This window comes from Raphanus sativus, chromosome 6 (genome assembly GCF_000801105.2).
Source record: "Raphanus sativus cultivar WK10039 chromosome 6, ASM80110v3, whole genome shotgun sequence".
In the NCBI taxonomy this organism is placed as follows: Eukaryota; Viridiplantae; Streptophyta; class Magnoliopsida; order Brassicales; family Brassicaceae; genus Raphanus; species Raphanus sativus.
In genome coordinates this window covers 39,728,246-39,752,367 of record NC_079516.1, presented here as the reverse complement: position 1 = coordinate 39,752,367, position 24,122 = coordinate 39,728,246, and the positions used below count along the sequence as shown (strand labels likewise).

General features: G+C 34.9%; 2 protein-coding genes and 1 non-coding gene across 3 annotated transcripts; 1 reads left to right on the top strand and 2 right to left on the bottom strand.

Moving 5' to 3' along the window:
- Positions 1 to 1,066: 1,066 nt before the first annotated feature.
- Positions 1,067 to 2,088, bottom strand: LOC108805960 (transcription factor MYB77). Its single transcript, XM_018577956.2, has one exon. It carries the CDS (start codon positions 2,031 to 2,033, stop codon positions 1,227 to 1,229), a length of 807 nt encoding a protein of 268 aa, XP_018433458.1. The 5' UTR covers positions 2,034 to 2,088; the 3' UTR covers positions 1,067 to 1,226.
- Positions 2,089 to 15,631: 13,543 nt separating this feature from the next.
- On the bottom strand, positions 15,632 to 17,214 carry LOC108806714 (cyclin-D3-3). The gene is made up of 4 exons (XM_018578892.2): positions 16,607 to 17,214; positions 16,325 to 16,526; positions 16,119 to 16,249; positions 15,632 to 16,031 (listed from the first exon to the last, which is right to left on the bottom strand). Exons 1-4 carry the CDS (start codon positions 17,105 to 17,107, stop codon positions 15,780 to 15,782), a joined length of 1,086 nt encoding a protein of 361 aa, XP_018434394.1. The 5' UTR covers positions 17,108 to 17,214; the 3' UTR covers positions 15,632 to 15,779.
- Positions 17,215 to 23,099: 5,885 nt separating this feature from the next.
- LOC130497167 (small nucleolar RNA R71) lies at positions 23,100 to 23,206 on the top strand. The gene has a single exon (XR_008936178.1). It is a non-coding gene; the product is annotated as a small nucleolar RNA R71 (small nucleolar RNA).
- The last annotated feature ends 916 nt before the right edge of the window (positions 23,207 to 24,122 follow it).

The window sequence follows — 24,122 nt, the reverse complement described above, 5'->3', positions numbered from 1 at the left end:
ATTCATTAAAATATTCAATTACGCTAAAAACTTATGAGAACTATAGGCTATCAGTACATAAGTGAGGTAATCATAAGACACCTATGTACTCATTTGGATATGCATTGATTTTGTACATGTCTAACCATTAGACACCTATGTACTCATTTGGATATACATTGATTTAGTACATGTCAGGTTTGAACTAGGCTTAAAGTTTGAATAAAATGTTTGTGAAATTTCCAATGGATCACATTGAGCATTTTAAAGAGATTCGCGGAATTACTCGCATGAATGGAGTGACATCTGATTTCATCAAATGTATGATATTTTTATTCTCTCTCAATGATAAGGCTTCCAGACTGTTAAGATTACTGCCAACCGGTTCTCTTACATCATTGTAACAGGTCCGAGTAGTCTTTTTAGGACATTTCTAAACGAAGGCGAAAGCAGCTGCATATAAGAATACGTTTTCCTCATTTAAGCAGCACATTTATAAACTTTTTTGAGATACATGGAAGTGATTCAATAACTATGTATAGAGTGTCCTCACCATGGATTTGATGATCATCATATTCTGGTTATTTTCTATGATGGAGTTGACTGAGAATTTTGTAATGTTCTAGATTGGACACAAGAGAAACTTCATGACATAAACAGTTGATGAAGCGTTTGAATTAATTGAGAACATGCCTACGAACTCAGCTAACAATAACAAGTGTCAAGAGCATGATTGTAGAAGACAAGGGAAAATTAGAAAATTGATCAAATATAGAGTTTGGCGAATTTTATCACCTATCATCTTCTATAAACTACAAAATATTTCTTTTAATCATTTGTTTGGTTGGTTTTGACACTGTATTATAATATATATGTATAAGATCTCACTAGTCACGGTTTGAGTCCGGTGTAAATAATACGAGGATTTATACAAATACGAAACATAGAAATGAGTATATGTCACGGGCTATATCACAAGGTCGACTGATCAGTAACCAATTTAAATACAGAAATTGGATGACACACTATCATTTGAATCTACTCGTAAAAGGTATCACGAACTCTATTCACTTGAGATGCACAGATGTTTTGAATAAAGATTATTCAATTAATATTATTATTATTATCCAATTTTAATTGAACTGTACATTCTTTTTTCATTTCACCACAACCCAAAAATGAATTGCTTTCCAAATCCCCAAACCGATTCGATCACCTAACTCTCTCTCACGTGCCAAAAAAAAAAACTACTCAACCTTAGGTGTGATCCCACTATCATAGAAACCTCCTCCTCCTACAACAAATCCACCACCGTTGTTCCTCTGCATCTCCGCCATATAACTCCTCACTTCCGCCTTAACCATCTCATGCACCACCCTCATAAACTCACCCCTCCTCGCCTCCCCTCTCTCCTCTACATTAATCCTCATCTGACTCTCAAACCGCGGAACCAGCAACGAGCTCTGGCTCGACTCCTGGCTTACGTCACCCCCTGGAAGCGACAGCGACAAACTCAACGCCGTCGCCGGATCCTCCTCCTCCTCCGGCGAAACCTCCGGCATTGGCTTAAAAACCTGAGCAGGAACCGTGCTGGAGTCGCTATTGGGACTCTCAGGGCTCATGTACAACCCAGTGTCCACCACCGGAGGAGGGACGACGGACTCAGAGCTCATCGATCTCCTCTTCTTCGCCGGATCTCGACCCTCCTCCTCCGTCGTCAGGTTCCCGTCTAGCCACTTCCTCTTGAGCGTCGAGTTCCAGTGGTTCTTCACGGCGTTGTCCGTGCGTCCGTTGAGGAGACGAGCGATCGTCGCCCATTTGTTACCGAACTTGGCGCGAGCCGAGACGATCGTCTCGTCTTCCTCCGGGGAGAACGGGCGGTGCTCGACCTCCGGCGATAGCTGATTGCACCACCGTAACCGGCACGATTTACCGGATCGACCTGGGATCGATTTGCTGATCGCCGACCAGTTTCTCGGCCCGTGTTTCTCCACCATCAGCCTCAGCTGCTCGTCTTCCTCTTGGCTCCATGGGCCTTTCACACGATCCGCCATTGAATCGAAAAGCAGAGAGAGAGAGAGGGAGACGACGAGGTCGAGAGAACTGAAGAGAGGAGGAAAAGGTATTTATAAGAGAGAGACGGGAAACGTAACCGGTAACCGATTGAGTCGGTGGAGAAAGTCCATGGCCTCCAGGGGGCACCGCTTCTTCCACGCAAGCGGTTTTGGAAGTTTTGGGATACAGCTGTAGGTTTACACGTGTCACGATCTCGCTGCGTTGATGTGTCTAACTCTCTTTTTTCTGTTACGCAATCGTACGATGGAGTCGAGGGGGAGGGGAGAGAAATGAGGTCACGCGCGTGAGAAACGCGTGTGGTAATGTGGGAAGTTAAAGCGACAAAATCACGGAAACCTACAAGGAAAGCTCTGATATTATTCGCACAATCTGAGGTGAAAATTTAGAAAGTAGTTTTTTAAATAAAATTAATTAATTAGTTAAATATTTCAAAAATTAAAGACGATAACGGTTAGGTTTGGCCGTTTGGGTAAAGACAGTTTTGATGCATTTTCTGACTTTTGACTGGCCTAGCCAGCCTGTATACCAGTATACCTTTTCTTTTACATTTTTAAATTTTATTTTACAATACATAAAGCCTATTTTGAGATATTTTTTTCAAATTACACAAGTTTAAAGTAGGTGTAGTTTTAATAAATAATGAACCAAAATTGTGATTTCTGTTTTCCGATGCATGCGGATAAAAACAACAGTGAAATGTCACAATTCAAAATCATATATCTACAGGATGGGAAACTTCACTTTATGATATAGAATGGTTCAGAATAATTTGATTTGTTAATTAATATTCGGTTTTATAACATGTTACAAAGAAACGGCCACCAGATTAAAGTGAGTGGTCGGAATTCAAAAAAAATTAAGTTGATGACGTGGCGAAAACGACAGAGAGAAGTTGGCCAGTTGGAAAGTGACATCATCTATTACCATTTTTAATTAAAAAAACGTTTAAAACTGGAGGCAAAAATCCAGGCTGTAATCCGCAACAAACAACTAACTGTCCTCCATTCAACAAACTGCCACGTGTCAGTTCAAACTCTTTTGAAAAGCTTGTGTAACTGTCTGTAACGTTAGTAACGCACTTAGTCCCCAACGTCATCTGCACCTTCCCCCAACCTTCTCTTGAACGGTTTCATAACTATTCTTTATTTTTTTTTTTGAAAAGGATAACTATTCTTTATTAATACAACTATTTTAAAACATATCGTTTTCGTTTCTTTATGTCAAATTAGTTATAAAACAATAAAAACGACTTAATGTCAATCATAAATGTACCTTTAACCATTTATGATAAAATAATTTATTTCCTTTAATAAATACTTCCTCCATTTTATATTAAGTATCGTTTTAGAGAATTTTTTTCGTTACAAAATAAGTGTCGTTTTAGAGTTTCAATGCAAAATTTATTAACTTCATTCTCCATTCTATTTTTCTATTGGTTGAATTGTATCAGTAATGATGTTTTTATATTAAAATATGCAAAATTAAATGATTTCTTAATCCGTGTGTACAAGTCTAAAACGACACTTATAATGAAACAGAGGGAGTACCTTTGATTTATATTCAAGAACCTGAATATACAGGAGGATTCAACTAAATTTTTGATGTTTTTCCTAGATTATTAATGTATAAATAAAGTTTTAATCGAACGTGAGAAATATTTTTTTATTTACATCTATAATAAAGACAACTTTTTCGAGAAAAAGTTGTCCATAAACATTTATTTGATTTTAAAGGTTTTGCACGTTGATTAAGAAACTACAAATTTTTACTTTATCTTTCTCGTTTGTCTAAAAACAACAATGATTAAAATAATTTCAACCAATAAACAATTATACTAAAGAATATAAATAATTAAAATATTAAAATACATTTAATTTTTATCTAAAATCTTGAAAGTATCACTTAAAATGGAACAAAATTTTTTCTTTAAAACTCCACTTAAAGTGGGACGGAGGGAGTATATTTTTTATATTTCTATAATGTATTTTCACTTATCTTTTTCAATTCTTAATTTTAGTAATCACTTTCTTAATGGTTGGTCCTTTCTTGATCAATCTCGATATAAGAGAAACTAACATAAAATGATTTATATGTTACGAATTTTTTTCTTGAATCAATATGTTACATTGTTACGAAATATATACTAGTATTATTTTTCGACGAAATGTATATTATTGGGTTCGGTATTATATAATTGCACGTACATTTGATGTGTACGCCTGGTTACTGCTAGATTTGAAGGATGCACGTGAACATCTGGTGACCATGTTATCTAAAATATCTGAGATGTTGAATTATTCCTATAATTGTTGTGTGGATTGAAATTTCTCTTAACTAAAATATTGGTAACAGGTTGTTGTCAAAAGGAACAAGACGGTGCACGATGCGAGACCTAATAAATAAATTATATTATTTTCTGTTTGTTGTTACGATCCATGCTTGGATTGTCGGGTTTGTTAAGCTAATTTTCAATTGTTTTTGCTTTCAAAAAGAATAAATTTAATTATATTTTTGGACTCTGTAGGATTTACTTTTGCTAAACATAAGATTCAATATATTTTATATAGCAATACGGTTTAATTAGCAAAAATATAATACAAACATACGGTCGCAAAATGAGTCGGTGTGTGAATGAAGAAAAATAAATGTATGTTGATTGAGTTAATTGTCGTTAGTATTAATAGACTAATCCCAACTCCCTGTCCCTGTAGATTGGTTGTTGTTAATGTTTTTGAGGACCTCAATATGAATGAACATTTTATAATCTTGTCACATAGGCATAAATATGCTGCGCCCGCATACGCAGCGGGAAATTTTTACAAGTTTGCAATCTGTAAATTATTTCCAAATTAATTAAAAGTAACATCACTCATTATTATAAAATGAGTAAATTGCAGCGGGATATATATAGAGCACTAGGTGTTTTTTTGAAATCTAGTGATCATCTAAAAACTCATTTACAAAAGAATTAAAGAATCAAAAAGAAATGGGATATTGGTCTATAGTCCAACTCAAAACAGATTTGTAAAAATATCTGAACTTTACTTTAAACTTCCACTACTTCAAACCACCTTCTCATCAATTCTTCGAATCTGTGTTGTGGCTTATATCTAAGTGAAAATATTATTTTCTAACAGCTTCACCAATGAGCCGAATGAATTGTATGTACTACATCATGATTACCAGTGAGATGCCTTTGAAAATTGCGCTCCCTCCAAATATAGATACAGTTGTCCGAAAGACCAGTCGAAGGAGTATCTATGTGACAATGCCTTCAATCCTAAATGAAAGTGAGAGTGTCTTGCCAGTCTGGATTGATGCATGATCCAATGAGCGCGCTAGCCACTCTGTCCCAAACTGAATACGAGTGAAGGCAAGCAAAAAACAGATGTGGTCTCCAGTCTTTTCCCGCTCTCTATACAAGACACAATCCTGCCTAATCCCCACGTTTTCATTTTATCTCTGGTTGATAACCTATTTTGAACAGCCAGCCACCATATAAAGACGCAAGAAGGCACGCCTTTTGAGAACAAGACACTACTGCACACGGCTACCTCTACCTTCCTACTACGAATTTGGTCCCAGGTATATCCTCCTGAAAAGTGATCCTCGTAAATTTCGATGGATTGGCGCCACATTTACTACACTATATGCAGAAATAAAAAATTTAAAATTTAAATATATTTTAAAATATTTTTGTTAATAATATTAGCTTTTAGAAAATTTAGTTTTGAATTAAAATGATATTATATCTAAAATTAAGATAAACAAAATTCTTTTATTAAAATTTTTATTTAATAATAAATTTATATATATTTAAAATTATTATCTTGGAAAGATTTTTTTCTATTTATTTTGGTTGAAATATATTAAATCCTATAAACTTAAGAGAAAATTTGTTTAGGTTTATAACTATCAAAACTTAAAATAAATAATATTAAAACTGTAAATGTTAGAAAGAAACTAATGGTATTAGGATTAGAAATTACAACTTTTAAAAAAATTGCATAGAATTTTGAAAATTTGTTTTAGTAACAAAATTCTATAATTATAAAAATACAATTAAATAATATTTCTATTTTTTTAAATATTATTATATTTTTATATCTGTCTTTACTATTATATTAAGTAATATTATATTATTAATGATTTATGAGTTATTTATCATATTTAAAAAATACCAAAATAAAAATTAATATTAAATATAAATGTAAATATTCATGTAACAGTTAGTTTCAAGCCATGTCATCATTAATATAACATGTCATCATTGTTAATATAAATATCATCATTTTTTAAAAATCACTGTAGTGATGACACATTCACAAATAATATATAGGGCATGTCTTTCTCAGAATTAACTTCAAATTATGTGATCATTGTTAGTATGTCATGTCATCATTTCTTTTTCAAAATAAATATGGTGATGAGTCATGGAAAATCACTTCACAAATATTTTACAGAGTACTTGAATATCACATGTTAGTTTTTGGTTTTTGGTTAACCAAAATTTTTAAAAAATAAATAAATTTGAAATAAACCGAATAACTTTTTAATTCAGTTTGGGTATTGATTATCAGTTAATTTTGGTTCTAAATTTTAAAACCAAAATTAACCGATTTTATTTTTAAATAATTTTGTTAAAAACAGATTTTTGATTAAATTTGGTAACTTGGTTCAGTTGAATTCAGTATTGGTTAACATCGGTCTAGGTTAATTGTAAACTGGTTTAGTTTTGGTATAACTTATTTTATGTATTTTGTAAAAAAAAATAGTTTAGTTGCTTTTATAGCAAATGAAAAATTATGTAAAGTATTTTGAAAATTGTTTCTAGTATAAAAATTATGTTCAGTTCGTTAGTTTTGTGATGTAAAAAAACTGCTTATTAAATTTTTGAGTATAAAGTAAGTGTCAAAAAATTATAAATTAAACAGAAATCCAAAACAGTTTAAATATTTTATAGCATATGCAAATTCTGTAACGTATTTTCGGGAAATTTTCCCTTTAATCTTTTATTGGTTATTTATCAAGTGTTTGTAGACAATTATTACATCTTCTAGCAATTTTATCACCAATCAATCGGAACCTTGTAACAGGGGTGTAGAGTTTTGATGAAATTTCTATTCTTGTGTATCATCAAGATCCATGTTTCTTTGATTAATTTGGAGTATCTCATGTCTATGAAAAGGTCTATATTAAATTTCAAAAAGAAGTACAGTCTTTGAATAAATATTCTCGCCAAGTATGTAAATAAGTTCGAAAGTATGAGTCCATATTCGTATAATTATTCAGAAACAATATAACTTAATTTTGTATAGTATATAGATCGAACATAAAACGTATTAACGTTTCATCTCTGTCCATTTATCATTCGACTACGCTTTCCCGGATAAAATCCATGTTTTCCACCGTTTTAAACACAAGATTCAAGAATCCGTAAAGATCTTTTTTCATGAACTAATTTTTTGATTTGTCTTCTTCAATAATACTACAAATTAACACATGATGAATAAATGTCCCACCTTTGTTTTTTTGCCATCGTCTACAAGCTAGAATTTGATTCTCCCCTCCATCAGTGTTTAATGACCACTGTACAATGGACAATGCACAAAAGACGACTAAAATATACTAAGCTTTTTACTTTTACTAATCAAGATGATTCATTTTTATGAAAGAACAAAGATATTCGCTTATTTACTTTTTTTTTTCGCTTATTTACTTTAGTTTATCCAAAAATAGTAAAACATTAGGTAAAGAGAAAATGCAAATGGTCGTTTACATATCTTAAGAAAAAGGAACACAAATTACACAAGACCTAGATTTCTACAAGATTTATGTCTTAACAAAGTCAAGAAACAACAAAACTTAAGTCGCATCGTTAAATAACGACAAAACTTTCCTCTCAAGTTGTTTTGCATCATTAAAGGTATGCTAAAAGAGAGGGAAAATAGAGGCAATAACAATTTATTGGACGTAAGGGAGGTGGAAACATCCGCTCTAGTCATCATTCATATAAAAGAAGTTGTCAATCTTGATCAAGTCTCGGATGAATTGCACCGTTAGTCTTCATTCCACATAATGTATGTGATGAATGCAGTACGATCTCAATGAAAATACAACGATTAGAACAAAAGTATGATTTTCCTTCACTTGCACTTGCACACACACATATATCCTTTTGTAGTCTTGAGAAAGTTACTCTTTTTGGCATCACTAAGTTTGTGTTCCTTTGCTATAACAAAATTAATTATATGATAACTGATCGATTTGTTATCTATTATTGATAATTGATTTTTTTTTTGTTTTGTTAAAAACTCTAAATATCCATGACACTAAGATAATTGCTCAAACAGAATTATCAGCGACAGAAGGTGCTCTAGCGGTTCTGTAAACAAAACAAGGCGCAGACATCAACTAAGAAAAATAGCCATGATGATTCAAAGCAAAGAAAACAATAAGGATGTGACTGAAAAACAATTATAGTGATAATCTTCTAGCGATAATCATTTTTTTCTTTCTTTCAGTTCCACTTATATTTGCAATTAGATGAAAACAACTTTTATCTCTCTTAGAGCATTTTCAAGAAGACCTTAAATTTTTGAATTTTAATGTTCTTGATTCTCTGATAGATCCTAAAACCTCAAATTTCAACAGTTTGAATAATAAAATCTCAAATTTGAGGTTTTACTATTGAACCCTCAAAAAACTATTTATTTTTAAATTTAATTTTTATAATTTTGCAACTTACATGTAATTATATTAAAATTAATTTTATCACTTTAATCCTTATAACTATATTTCACTCAAATATTCAAACATATTATATATACATATTAATACATAAAACGTAAATATGTTAAACAAAATAACAACTATTATAAAATAGTATTATTTAAAATATAATTATTTTCACACAACAATTACATTACATTAAAAAAAATATTACAAATTAAGATTAAAATTACAAGCACAAATATTTTATAATAAAAATTACACACATAAACACTACACAAATTAGAAACCATATCGATATTAATAATCAAGTAGATTTGGTCACGAACATCCAAAATCACTAAAATATTGTCCATAAAAACTTACTTTAGTAGGACATTAATATTTTGAAGTGCTCTAATTTATTTTCAAAGTTTTTCTTTATATATTAGATAATATTTGTTTAATTTTCCAATGTAGAATATATATTAATATACCATATTGTCCCCTTCAAAGTAAAGATCACATTCATCTTATATTTCACAATTGATTTTCAGGATCTTCTCGCTTGATTTCATCCACGTACCTTCTATTCACCTCGAAGGGCACAATTCATATCTCGAAAGGTATTTTGGCATTTTTGCAGATTTTTTTTGCCAAACCATTATGATACCAATTGTTGAAATTTAGTGAGCTCATATCCAACTATATATTATCTTATTAGTACGATATTGTCCATTTTGGACCTAAGAGATCGGCCCACATGAATTTATTTTTGGATTCATTCCCCAAAGGTTACATACTAATTAGAGTTGAACATCTCTTTTTATATTAGACACTTCTTGTTTAAATTTCTAATGTGAGAATTTATTTGATATGTCACATTTTCCCTCTCAAACTAAGGACCACATTCATCTCGTGTCCTACAACGACATTGTATTAATTACTTTTGCGCTCCTTCCCAAACGACATTGTATTAATTAGAATTTGACATCTCTTTATATATTAGATACTCCTTGTCTAAACTTTCAATGCGGGACTTTGTTTGATATATCACATTTTCCCCCTCAAACTAAGGACTACACTCATTTCGTGTCCCACAGCTAAACTTCCAAGTTTTCTGACTTGATCTATTTATATGATCCGTCCAGATGATCCATTCAGAATTTATGGGACTGTTTATTTGTTTGTCTGTCCAAAAGGTTTATCTAAATGGAGTTATATTTGTTTATTTATCTTCATTTCCATCCAAATGAGTTTAATAAACAAATTACTAAAATATCCTTGTTTTAATTTTATTAACTTTTGTTATTTATTCAAATATATTTACATTGAAATTATTTTAAAATTAGCATCTTGACATTCATAATTTATTATTTCATATAAATTTATAAATTTTTATTTAGATTTGTATTAAAAATTTACTACCATAATAACTTCTAAGTTTGATAAATTGCACATTTTGTGGAAAACACGATTTTTTGTTTTTGAGGGAAATTACGATTTTCAATTTTTGGCGGAAAAACGTGATGTCCGGTTACTGGAGGAAAAACGTGATTTCCCATTTTGGCAGAAAATGAAATTTTGGTTTTAAGAGAACACAAATTTTTAATATTTTGGAGGGAAAATGATTCTTTTCCAGTTTTGGCAAAAAACGAGATTTTCGGTTTTGGTAAGAAGGGGATTTTTTGGTTTTGATGAAAAAATGATATTTTTAGTTTTAGCGGGAAAACAATATTTTTTGTTTTGATGAGAAAACATGATTTCGTTTTTTTGGCGGGAAATGTGAATTTTGGGTTTTGTCGAGAAAAACATGATTTTTCGATATTTGTGGGAAATGAGATTTTTTCGTTTTAGGGAAACGAGATTTTTCTTGTTTGACAGGAAAACGAGATTTTTGGTTTTTGAAAAAAAATGATATTTTCATGTTTTGACGGAAAATAAGATTTTCCAGTTTTAACGGAAACATGATATTTTTTTTTTTTGGTTTTGGCGGAAAAATGAAATCTTTTGGTTGTTTGGAAATGAGATTTTCAGTTTTGGCGAAAATATATGATTTTTTGTTCTGGGAGAAAAATATGATTTTTCAGTTTTGACGAAAAAATGAGATTTTGGTTTTTGTGAGAAAAATGTGATTCTATCGATTTTACGATTTTAGCGGTAAAATATTTTTTCGTGGTTTCTGTGAAAAATGTGTTTTTGTTGTTTTCTCGTTTTTTCATGAGTAACTGTTACGTTTATAATTTGTCAATTATATCAAAGATATAATAGATGTTATACTATTTTGATAAATTATTTCCATCTAAAGGGTTCATTCTGAATGATTTTCAAAATTAAGTCTAAATTTTTAAAACCCATTCAAACGAATTATAAGATAATTTTTAGACTTTTTAAATTTAAATAAACAACACTTTCATCTCCATCTAGATGAATCTGGACGGTGAAACAAGCATCCCCAATACCATAGCTCTCCGGATAAATCATGTCCGAACAGTACTACAACTTTATAATACCTCCAGTTTGTATATTTTAATTTACATGTATATTTTAATTTACATTAAAAGCTTAAAGAAATGATACCAAATAAAAGTAATTGCATAGTTAGCCAAAGATAGCATAATAAAGTTCAAATCGTAACAGAAATCTCTCTCTTCGTTATTTGCTCTGACCTCTCTCTAGAGCTTCGATACCGGAATAGTGTTTCCGACCGGCGGTTCGGGCTCCTTTAGCCACTGCCGGTCCGGCTACTCGGTTTTTTCTTTGTTTTTTTGTTTTGCATGTTTATAAAGAGAGTAACTTTTCCCAATTTTCCTGGTGGTTTCGGTTTAATCTTCGGCGGTGCCTCGTAGTAGGGGACCGGCCGACTTCGACTCTGGGGAGTAGCGGCTCCGCCGGCTCTGACTCCGGAAGGCGGTGGCTTCTGCAGCACTGTTCTTGCCGGCTCTGTGTGAAAAGGGTTCGTTTCGGGACCGCTTTCTGTTTTTTGGATTATCTCGAGTGGTGGGTTTTCGCCAGCGGTGATATGAGTGAACCGGAGGAGATATCGGGATTGTCTTCTATGAAACTCTCTGGTGAGTTGAAGTTTGGCGATGCTGTGTGGGTGCGGTGGCTGTTCTCCGGCGTGCTCCGGCGAATTACTAGTCGATTTGTTTGTTCCGGTGGAAGCCTCGGCTTTTGGATCACGATGGGTGGTTTCGATGATGCGTGTCTCGTTCGGTGGGGAGATCTACACGCGTGGAAGTCTTGGAGTTGGTGGACCTGGACGTATGGCTACAGTGAAGCGGCGTCAGGTTTTAGGGTTGGGCTTGACCCGTTTATGTTTGCCCTTATGTCTGGCTTTGGGTTGTTATTCTCGGACCTATATGGTCTTTGTGTTTGGTTGGACTTGGCACGGTTTGGACTCATGTGTTTTTTAATAATATAATAGACGGAAAAAAAAAGATACCAAATAAAAGTAACTTTAATATTTAAATAAAAATCGAAAAGGCCTCTCTGTTAGTTAAGAAGCGGATTCGGTTACTATAGAAAGACCAAAGTATCCCTGGACAGTTCACGTTTTGACTGTCGTCGATACGACACCATTTCCAATTTTGCTGCTTATTCGCCAACTAAAGACTTTACGTAGAAAACAACAACTATGTCTATGTGTTAGGCTTGCTTTTGAGACACGCACGTGTGTCCTACTAACGTGCACGTGCGTATCTAAACCTGTCTGTTTTAACCGGTCAGAGTCCAGTAAGCATATAGAAACGAATTGGACTGAATAAGGCCAACTCCATCTACTTTCGCTAACTTTTGGCCCAAAATGTGATGCTAAATCACGTCATCTTAAAAATCTCTAGAAACCAAAGGTCAAATACTACTAATATTTTTCTTTTTGAATTTAGTAATTACAGGGAATTTCTATTCATTATAGAACCTCATATGTTGCTTAGCTATGGACCTATGGTTATCAGCGGCCAATCCAAATGTTTTTCCGATGGGTGCACAAATACTAGAATAGGAGTAAACTTACATATCAGAATATTATGGGTGTATGTACTCATTTTTACCTAGCTTTATCACTGATAGCTATAGCATTTTGATTCGGTAACTAGGAGTAAAATTCAATTAACATTTAGACCCAAAAAAATTAATTATTGAATTACGTTGTTATAGATTTAGGTCAGTGGTTGCGGGCATTTGTGGATGGGGATTGTAGTTTTAAACATTTTTAAGAGATTTGTATAACTGTTATTAGAAATTAGTGCATTTGTAAGATATTTATGATTGATTATCTGCCAAATACCGTAGCGGTTAAATATTAAATTAACAATATTTAACATTTTGTATAATTATATAAATACGAAAAGCTATAATAATATAATAAATATTAAAAATAAATTTATAAAATTAGTCTATTAACTTTTTAAAAATATAGAAAATATTTTTGTTTTAAAGTTTTATAATATAAATTAATATATATAATTTGAACTTAAAAATTTTATTGAAATTTTTTATATTTATATTGTTTTAAAATAAAAATTTATCTTCTCGTAAAGGTCTGCAATCACAATTGTTAGTTGAAATCACCTTTTGATTTTAAAAAATTTAAAAATGTTTGAGCGTAGTTTAACGTTTTCTATAATTTTTGTAAAACGTCTAAAACTACTACCAACCACAAAAATTGTGTTTATGGTTGATAGTTGTAAAACCGATCATGCTCTCGATGAGTGTCATACACAACGTTTTATTTCTGGACAATATTTAAGCACTACTACTTAAAAGTCATAAAGTCTCTACCTAAAATTCATAATAACATTTAAATTTAGTATTTATATATTATGATGATTTTTTATGTTACAAAATCTTATATAATTTAATATACTATTTTGTAAATTATGATATTTTTTATAAATAATAAGTTCATTTTCATAGTTTACAAATAATGAAAAAATATCTATTAGATATCTAAGGAGTCAGAAGTTTAATTCATGTCAGGAAAGAATCTTCTCTATTTAAAGATTTAATTTAAAATTGTTTGGACGTTGTTAGAGGAGATGATTAAGCATCCGGACCCAAAACTAGATATTAAAATATAATATTTTATTTATTATATTATCTATATTTTTATTTTGTAAACCTCTAGGGCTGTTTCTAATATTTAGTTTTATCAAACATTATGCGTTGAGTCATTTCCATGGGTAGTGTTGAATGCTTTTTTGACCACTGGGTTTAGCATATCATCTCAAAAGACTGATAGTAAATAGTAATGAGTAGCGAGACCCAATGTTGAATTTTCCATGGACTCATAAAGTCATAATCATTAGTGATGACAGCTTTGGTTCTGTAACGAATGTAATAATGCGATGTTTCCACTTTGTTGCTTATCTATGTAAATAAGCTCTAGTGGAATAGCTTAGTTGTGTTTTAAGTTGTCAACACCTAATATTTGATACACCTGATTATTTTGGAACGTTATAAAACTCTTCTTATCTGCATGCTTGACTTATGTCATGCCTTACAGCCTTAGGGCCTAACATTTTATGATTATTTCTTTAGAATATAATGGCTTTTTCGTCCTTGAAAGTTTATGGTTTGGTTGGTTTTGGTACATTCACTCCTTTTCAACCAAAACCCTATATATTCCAGTGTTTTCAAAACCGGATCGGACCGGCCGGTCGAACCGGTCCGACCGTGACTCGCTGAAAAAAACGAGTCCGGTTCGATTTAAAACCCAGATTTGATAAAAACCAGTAAAACCGGCTGAAACCCGGTAAAACCGGTGATCCGGTTTAATTTTAAAACCCGGTTCTTGAAAATTAATATATAATTAAGTATTTTTAATTATTACTAATTAAAATTTAATATTTTATAATTAGTGTTCAACTATCACTATTTAATTGTTCTAAGAAAAAATATGAAAAATATATTTTTGACTCTCATATACTATTTTTATTTTACTATATTCTTAAAATTTGAAATGTTAGTTGTAAAAATAAATAAATATGATTGTTTTAGCTGTAAATCATTTGTTTTTTTTTAATTTTTAGTTTACATACTAATCAGATTTATGTTTGTTGTTTATTTTGAGTTAATAAAAAAAGAATAGAGAAAGTATTATATGTAGAAGTAAAGTTTATATAGTAAAATATATAATTATATATATTTTTATATAAATAAAAAACCCGGTTCGACCGTTTGAACCGGTCTAACCAGTCAACCAGTAGCTTCACCGAGTCGGTGTCCGGTCCGGTTTTCAAAACATTGATATATTCTTGTTATTTTTTTCTGTTTTCAATTTTTTGAACCTCTTCAATGCTATCTGGTCCTCTGTTACAAGACTCTTCATAGAAGGTATTTTTATTTAATGTTATGACATGACATAGCAATGGGGCACGTAGAAAGTAATATGTGTACGTATGTTGTCTTCCCATCTCTCCACACAATTTGAATTTCACCGCAACTGAAAAGAAACAAGTACTTAGACCAACCCAATTGTTTGATCTCACTTCATATCCTTTCAAATCAAACCCTGTGAAAATGGGGCCAACAAATAAATTATTTGGACGACAACAATGCTTATAAAGATAACAATTTATTTGATTCTTCAAAACTATTATTTGTCCAACCAACTCTTTTAGTCCTCTATTCAATTCAGTGGGCAAATTTTCTCAAACATGCACTGAGTAAATAACCAATGATGTCATGAGATATTTCAGACAAGGACAAAGCAGTGTAATGGTAAAATCTTGGTCCTTCTAAAAGATCCTCACAATAAAAAGACAGGTTTCTAGTCTTCGATTTGTAATCTTTCTATGACAATTGCAAAGGATGATGGTAGGTGAAACTAGATCATCACTCAATCATGAAACAAGTATGCAGATCACAAGAAAAAAAAAATTATGTTTTTAAATGATCGAATACTGAATAGTACACCATTTTGAAACCGTCCATTAACACAAGAACCAAGCAAAACGCATGATGTTTCTAAATCTGGCAGATTTTTTTTTTTGATCGTTTGATTGAAATTATTAGCGAGGACTAGTAGTGAACACATCGAGAAACACTCTGTTTATTGAAGACAACTTCATCTGCTGCTCTTGCACTCTTCTCCTCTTGAACAGAGGCTCTGGAGGAGACGGTGATGCAGACACAACCCATGACTCGTTCGAGCTATCAGAGCTGAATGATGCATCGAATACACCGGTTGGACTAGCGGGTTGCATCCTTTTCTTGCTTGGAATGTGGTCAAACACCAACTCGCAGCATTTATTTACTTTCTCCTGTTCAAAATAAAATATCAATGGAATCAGTTATTGATCCTAATAACTAAGCTACATTGGCATTTATTGAGTAACAATAACACATACCGAATCAACTTTGAGTAGTGTCATGAGCTGAGATTCGTATTCAGATTCGTCACACGCCTTGGAACCTCTAAAGACAGAGACCATTATCGCCGTGGCTAACACAGACGGGCTATAACTTAAAAACCTCGAATCTGAAAACCAAGAACGACAATGTTTAGCACCAAGAATCCACGAGATCTAATGAAACTCATGTATAGAAGCATTACCAGGAACAACGGAGAGCAACAGAGATTCACATCTACTCAAGAACTCCAGTTGCTGGTGAGATTTAAAGATGAATCGACGGATAATGTGATCGAAGAACGAGATCGGAGTCACGGGATGCATCCTCCATTGAAGAGTAGAGAGAACGAGAAGCTCCATTCGCTGTATGGTTTTAGCCTCAAAGACATAGCTTGCCTCTTCCACCTTTGACACACAAAACAAAAGCGACATTACATTACTCACACGAAAACAAGGTTAAATCTGAGAAAAGAAGTGAAACTTACTTGGAGATCTACGAGCAGAGGAACTCGGACCTCCTCAACTTTCGCAGCTAAAGCCAAACAAGCCAAAGCCGTGAGCTGAGACATCCATGGATACTCTGTCTGAAAATTCCTGCTCGTGATAAACCTATCGAAGTAGTTAACAGCGAGAAGAGCCGTCACGGAACTAAACCCGTGATGAGATTTCACCCTGAGGATCCAATCAACAGCCTTTTCACGACACAAGGCGAGAAACTCGTCGTCTAAGACACCACCCTCTTCGGTAAGAGACGGTCTCAACTCGTTTTCCTTGGAGATCAGACTCGACAACTCGTCGTCGTCCTCCCGATCGAGAAAACCCAGATGGAAAAATGGAAACTTTCCGTCAGATTTGTCGTCTTCCTCCTCCTCGAACCCGGAAGTGTCTTCCTCGCAGAAGAGGGTACAATACGGTGCGTTTTGAATCTCTTCGTCGTCTTCTAAAGCCATCTTGCTCTTTGGAGAATGATGAGATTGGAGTTTCATTCTTCTGCCATTACAGCTCCCCTCCTTTTGTCTATATTCTGTGTGAGAGAAGGGGTTGGGGGAGAGACAAGGAGTGAAAGACAAATGCTCTAACAAAGTCTGTAGGGTTTTATCTCACGCCTGTTCTGTTTTTCTATTTATTTATCTTTTTCCTTTTTCTTTTTTTGTTATTTTTTATTTAATTAATTTAATATTGTATTATCTCTCTCTCTCTCTTTTCTTGTCTTTTATTATTCGGATGTTTGGCCCCGCGAGAAAATTGATGAAACCGTACTTTATTTTGTTTTATCCTCAGAAATGGAAATAACTTCCCCTGTTTTTTTCTTAATAAATTAAATTAAGTTCAGATTAATTAGAGAAATGATTTGTTTTAAAAGAGGTTGTAGCTACTTAGCTTGCGATACGTGTTATTACAAAAATCTTTGCACTCACGCTCTTGTCGAGTTTGTATTACATGTTCGTACTCCCTGTCGGTACGTGATAACAGGACTTTTGAAGAGTCCCTAACCAAATGTTGTAGTGTAAAAGATTGTCGAACCAATCCTAAGTGATTCTAAAGCAAAGGGAATGCAAGACCATACTTAATCTAAGTGCAATCAGGTTTTCAATGATGATATGAACTAGAACTATGCTAAAGTGCAATAAAGAAACAAGCTTTCAATCAATCTAGGACAATAGGACTCATGGGGCTAGGCATTTGATTTCAAGTGATTAAGATTCAATCTAAGGGTGGCAAACTTTCAATCAATAACTTCCTTAAGTCTAGAACACTGAAATAAGCAAGCTCTATGGTCAAGAAGGATGCTCATTTGCTTTGATCAACTAGACACCAAAGGTCTTTGAACCTAAAAGATCTAAGCAATCATTAAGGATGAGTCTATTAACTATCTAAACTCCCTTAACACAATGGTCTTTGTGTAAGGTAAGTTTAGAGCAAGCTCTACTTGGTTCAGACATTTCATCAAACACCTTGTGGGTGGGAAATGTCTAGAGCTCTAGATTAAAGAGGCCAACTTTAATCTAGCATTAAGAGAAATAGACAAGCAAGGAAACAAGAGATCTAACACTAAACACCCTTAGATCTTCACTTAATCACTCTAATCACCCTAGCCCATGAATCCAAAAGGTAACTACTCACTAATAGACATGAATAACCCAAAACCCATGGATGATTGAAGGTTAATCATGCTTAGTGGTCAAGATTGATTAATAATCACAAGAGATAGAGATGAAAAGAAGCTCAAGATTAAGTCTTTCACCAAAATAGCTAATGTGATTACAAAGAAAAACAAGATATCCCTCAAAATTAGGTCTAAAGGGTATTTATAAAAGTCTAAAAACGAGTTGGGTCAACCCAACAATCCTGGGTCAACCCAATAAAAAAAACAGTCTTTTTCGCCCGTAGCGACCTTGCTTCCCGCTACAGAGGTCGCTACAGAACTCTTCAACTCTTCAGGATCTGTAGCGACTTTGCAAGTCGCTATGGTGGTCGCTACGCTCACTCGGGTGGCCTCCTAGCGACGTGATCATGTCGCTACGCAGAGGTCGCTACGAACACTTAGTCATTTCTTGGGTTCTGGCTTCTCCCATCATAGCGACTTGGTAAGTCGCTACGCATGTCGCTATGATGGCTCGGGTTGCGTCTTAGCGACCATGCGAGGTCGCTATGCTGATGTCGCTACAGGGTTGATATGCCTCCAGTAGATTGATCATAACTCTTTCAATACATATCCAAATGACTTGAAACCACCTCCATTAGAAAGCTAACTCAATTTACTTTGTCTTCCCAAAATTTGAGCTTCAAAAGATATCTTTAAGGCCTTCATCCATGTTCATATTTCACCCTTTTGACTGAAAACCCCTCAAATGTCTTCAAAGTCACCAATAAGCATCTCCAATATCTGATTGAGACAAATGTAATGCAATGCAACCTAAATGCACTCTAAATGCATGCAAAGGAACAATATAAGGACTAGAATGAAGCTTAAAAACATGTAAATACACAAGATATCAACTCCCCCACACTAGTCCTTTACTTGTCCACAAGTAAACTTTCAAAAAACTAATGTAGAGAGGTTTGAAGGTGGGAGCACATAAGCAAAAGAAACACTTAGAGCACTCAACTTGACATCCTAAAGAAACATAGCAAATAGCATGAGCAAACTCTCTTATTATACTCTAGCTTCTCTAGGCCTATCAATACTCTTATACCTTTACACAAGATGCAATACTCATCAACCAACAAGTCTTCTTAACCAGCCCTCACATTGATTCACACACACACACACAAGGTGAATTCTCACAAATGGGCACATGATCTCAATCATTTGGCTAGGTGATCAAATGGTCTAATATGGATGAAAAGAAGGGTTCAATGCATCATTTTAAGGTGGTAATCACTCAAGAATCAAGGAGCTTGATCATTATGCAAAATTTATCTAAGACTAGGAGCAATTCAAGCATACATGGATTCATCCTCATCATTCTACCCATTCCTAAGTAATTACAAATTCTACACCCCTTTCATTCATCCCATACCCCAAAATAACAAACACTCACATCACTCACCCAATGAACAACTCTTATGATTTAATCACTAAGGACCTCTTATTCACTTTTCTAAGCTCTAAACTCTTTTTATTTTCCCTTCCCCGCTATCTTTTTGAATCTTTTTTTTTCTTTTCTTTTTTTTTTTCTTTTTTTTTTGTTCTTTTTTTTTTCTTTTTAATATAGGGGGAAGTCTCAAACAATACAAACAAGAGCTTTTTTTTTTTCTTTCTATTCTAGGTCCTTAGGGCTTTTCTTTCTCATAACACTCTATTGCTCATCTTTTTCACACTCCAAACCGAAGACATTAAACCTTTAAGAAACATACACCCACTCACCATCCTAGAAGCTAGCTCAAATGATGACCATATGCTAGCAAGAGATGAGAACAAATCCATGTCGCTCCCAATACTCTCAAGATTTTGCACATGACAAACTATCAAAAGAGGCCTCACTCATGCAAATCAATGTAGGCTTCAAAGAATGGTAAGGGTTTTAGGGTAAGGGAGTGCCATTTGGGTTAACAAAGAGTGGTTCAATGGAAAAGATAACCCAAATGTGTATGAGATCCATGATCAAGTATGCAAATGCCCATATGCAAGAGAGATTAAGTTCATTTAACTCAAGATTCAGGTTGGAGCTGGTTTTGAGAACAATGCCAATATCAAGCAAGCAAACATGTTTCAAGAAGAGTTTTCAAGGCACGAAGCATGCAAGGCTTTCAAGAGATGCTTAAGCTACTTGATATGTTTAGCTAGGGTGTCAAATTCAGTGCAAACAAGTGCTCTTTACAAGGCATTATCAACAGCTGCTCCATATGCAAGTGAATGCAACATATATGATCTAGACTCAATCCTAAGAATGCAAGTGATGCAACTACATGATTCTATATGCACTTTTCAAAAAAAAAAAAAAATTATTTTTTATGGTTTTTCTATGCATTTTGAATGTACAATGCAATGCATGAGATGCATAATCAACAAAGCAAACATGATCAAATACTTGGTACCTCCCCCACACTTAAATCACACAGTCTCTGTGTGAGTAAGAGAGAAAGAGATACCGAAAATATGATAAAGGGAATGGTATGTACAAAGAAGGGTTGGAGTGATACCTCAAGTGGAGAGTGAAGTGTGGTAATGGGTGTCTAGAGCTTGAGCTTTGAGCTGGCCTGAAACTTCTGCCACACTTATTGAAAACATAAAGAAATGAAATAGCAAATTTATATACAAGGATAACCATGGGAATTCCTCCCAAGTGAGCTTGTTTTGAGTCACTAGCTTGACTACCTTTTCTCTTGTACTAGTGAGGAGGAGGATCCTTTCCTCCTTCAAGAGTGATGGTGAGGACCTGAGAGAGTAGCTCTTGGAGCTTGATGGGATCATTTTGAAGCTGAGGAGTGAAGATGGCTCTTGCACTTGAGAATGGCTTGAACCTTCCCTTGCACTTGATCTTGTACTCAATGGCTCCATCCTTGAGTTTCATTGGGTGGATAGTGAGGGTGTGAGGAGTCTTCTCAAGAGGTGGAGGGTGAGATTCCTTCACAATCTTCTTCTTGCCATGGGAGGCCTTTGTGGCTTCACTCACATACTCCTTTTGAGCACTGTCCAAGTGCTCATCACACTTCTCCTTAGGGGATTCTTCACCAAGAACCTCTTTCTCAATACCACTCAGCTCAGCCGTTGTCTTCTCAATGGAGGATGCTCCACAAGTTATTGTGCCACAATACTCAGGTTTCAACTTAGGTGATTGAAGAGGGTAGGAGACAGCTTTGTTCACATTTAGGAGTGTGACTTTGTTGTTGGCAAAGTCTATGCAAGCTCCCACTGTTGTGAGGAATGGAGTGCCAAGGATCAATGGGACTATCTTCCCAGTTGCCATCTTCAAAACAGTGAGGTCTATAGGGATGGTGCATGCTCCAAGCTTCAAAGGGAAATCCTTGATGATACCAATTGGGGTTGTAGAAGAGGAATCCCCAAATTGGAGCTGAGATGTGTCTTGTAGCATGTGCTCAATCCCTAGACTCTTCATCACCTCAAGTGAGATCACATTCACACTTGCACCAGAATCCACTAGAGCATCATCAAAGTTAAGCTTTCCAAGGGAGCAAGGCAAAGTGAACATCCCTTGGTGTCCTAGTTTAGGGAGGGACTTGGGTGGGATTGGTGGATCAAGCTTGAGTGTAGAGATGTCCAGGAGCTCTGCTACTTCAGCTTGGTGGTCTAGAATGTCTTTGATGAGCATCATCTGGACATGAGCAGCTTGCATGTTGTGAATCTCTGGAAGCCTTACTCCAATATCACTCAAGTCTTTTCTGAATTTGGAGACCACCTTCTTTTGAGCTTTGGTGAGGAATCTCTCTGGAAAAGGGAGCTTGTCATAGGGGGATAGCTCAACCTCAATGTCTTCTTGCTTCACCTCTTTCAGCTTCTGGTCAGCTCTCCTCTCAACTGGTTTCTCAACCCTAGGCTCAGCTCTCTGCAGATTCGTTGTTTGAACTTTTCTTTCAGCTTGTACATGAACCCTTTCTATAGCTTTATCCACCATCTGTGCTTCAGCTGTTGCTACAACCAATTGCTCAACTTTCCCAAGCTCAGTCCCAAACACTAGCTTCTCAATCTCATCTACCTCTTTCTCATAATCACTCAGCTCAATCTTTGAAGAAGTAGTAGATATAATAACATTGCAAGACTCCTTGGGATTCTTTTCTGGTTTTCCTGGTAGAGTTCCTTGTTGGCGATTGGAGTTGGAACTCATAGAGGCAAACTGATTCTCCAAAGCTTTGACGTGAGAGGCAAGTTGCATGTACTTGTTGTTGAGGTCAGAATAAGTTCCATCAATCTTGGCATGAACAGCCTTGAACTCATCTCCAATGTCCTTAGCAAATTTCCCTTGAGCTTCTAGGATTTGTTTGAACATAGATTCCGTAGTTGAACTTGGAACTTGAGCTTGAGAAGAGCTTCCTCTAGCTTGAGTAGGCTGGTTGCTTTGATAACCACCTTGTTGGTTGTTGTAGAGGGGCTTTTGCTGGTAGTTGTTTTGGTATTGAAAGTTGGGCTCTTTCCTATACCAAGTTCCATTGTTGTTGATAAAGCACACCTCTTCATGTCCTTCCAAGCCATCAATCTTCTTGATCTCAACAACCTGCTTTTGTTGCTGTTCCCCAACTGATTTCATCTGATCCAGCTTAGCTTTGTTGGCAAGAAGTAGGTCCAGCTTCTCTTCCAAAGACTTGAGCTCTTTCTTGGTCTGCTGATCATCACTTCTGTTGACTCTATCATGATCCTCACTGTATACTGAGTCACTCTTGGCCATGTTCTCTATCAGCTCCTCTGCATCCACCTCGTTTCTGCCCAAGAAGAATCCATTGCTGGCTGTATCAAGTCTGTTTCTACACTGTGGTATAGCTCCCCTGTAGAAGGTACTCAACAAGCTTTCTTTGGAGAAGCCATGGTGTGGGCAATGAGCTTGGTAGCCTTTGAACCTCTCCCATGCTTCACTGAAACTTTCTAAGTTCCTCTGCTGAAACCCAGAGATCTCATTCCTGATCTTAGCTGTCCTGGAGATGGAGAAGAACTTGTCTAGAAAGGCTTCCTTGCACTCATCCCAAGTAGTGATAGAGTCGCTTGGGAGAGACTTCTCCCACTGTCTTGCCTTGTCTCCCAGAGAGAAAGGAAAGAGCCTGAGCTTCAAAGCATCTTCTGACACTCCATTGGTCTTGGACAAACCACAGTAGCTATCAAACTTGTCCAAGTGGTCAAAAGGATCTTCAGTAGAAAGACCATGATACTTGTTGTTCTCAATGGTGTTGAGCAGTCCTGACTTGATCTCAAAGTTGTTGTTCTCTACAGCAGGTGCTCTGATTCCCAACATATGACCATGAATGTGAGGGCGATCATAGGTTCCAATAGCGCGAGCTTGGCGCTGTGGGTGTTGTGGTCGAAGGTTGGCAGCTCCTTGACCATTTCCCTCTTGGGAAGCTTCCAAGGGGATCTCTCTATCTTGATTCGGGTTCTGATGGTGAGCCATATCAAAACCCAATCTGTTGAAATGAGCCTGTTGCTCCTCTTCTCTCCTTCTTCTTGTATTCTCTCTTTCCAAAGCCCGGATATCTGATACCAGAGGAGTGAGGTTTGTAGTCCCTCTACTTCTCAAGTTCATACACCTGAAATGAAAAAGAAAGAGGAAAAAGCAGAGCCAATATCACAATAATAATAAAAATGACTTAGTCTCAAGCAAATGACTAAATCCCAATGTCAAAATCACAATAGAACTTGGCAACGGCGCCAATTTGATAACAGGACTTTTGAAGAGTCCCTAACCAAATGTTGTAGTGTAAAAGATTGTCGAACCAATCCTAAGTGATTCTAAAGCAAAGGGAATGCAAGACCATGCTTAATCTAAGTGCAATCAGGTTTTCAATGATGATATGAACTAGAACTATGCTAAAGTGCAATAAAGAAACAAG

What these genes read in the sequence shown, in the direction of transcription:
- LOC108805960 (XM_018577956.2), bottom strand. Translation starts at nt 2,033, where the DNA reads ATGGCGGATCGTGTGAAAGGCCCATGGAGCCAAGAGGAAGACGAGCAG.
- LOC108806714 (XM_018578892.2), bottom strand. Translation starts at nt 17,107, where the DNA reads ATGAAACTCCAATCTCATCATTCTCCAAAGAGCAAGATGGCTTTAGAA. An exon ending in CTCTGCTCGTAGATCTCCAA is followed by an intron (nt 16,527 to 16,606) that starts GTAAGTTTCACT and finishes TGTGTGTCAAAG; the next exon opens with GTGGAAGAGGCAAGCTATGT. An exon ending in GTTGCTCTCCGTTGTTCCTG is followed by an intron (nt 16,250 to 16,324) that starts GTAATGCTTCTA and finishes CTTGGTTTTCAG; the next exon opens with ATTCGAGGTTTTTAAGTTAT.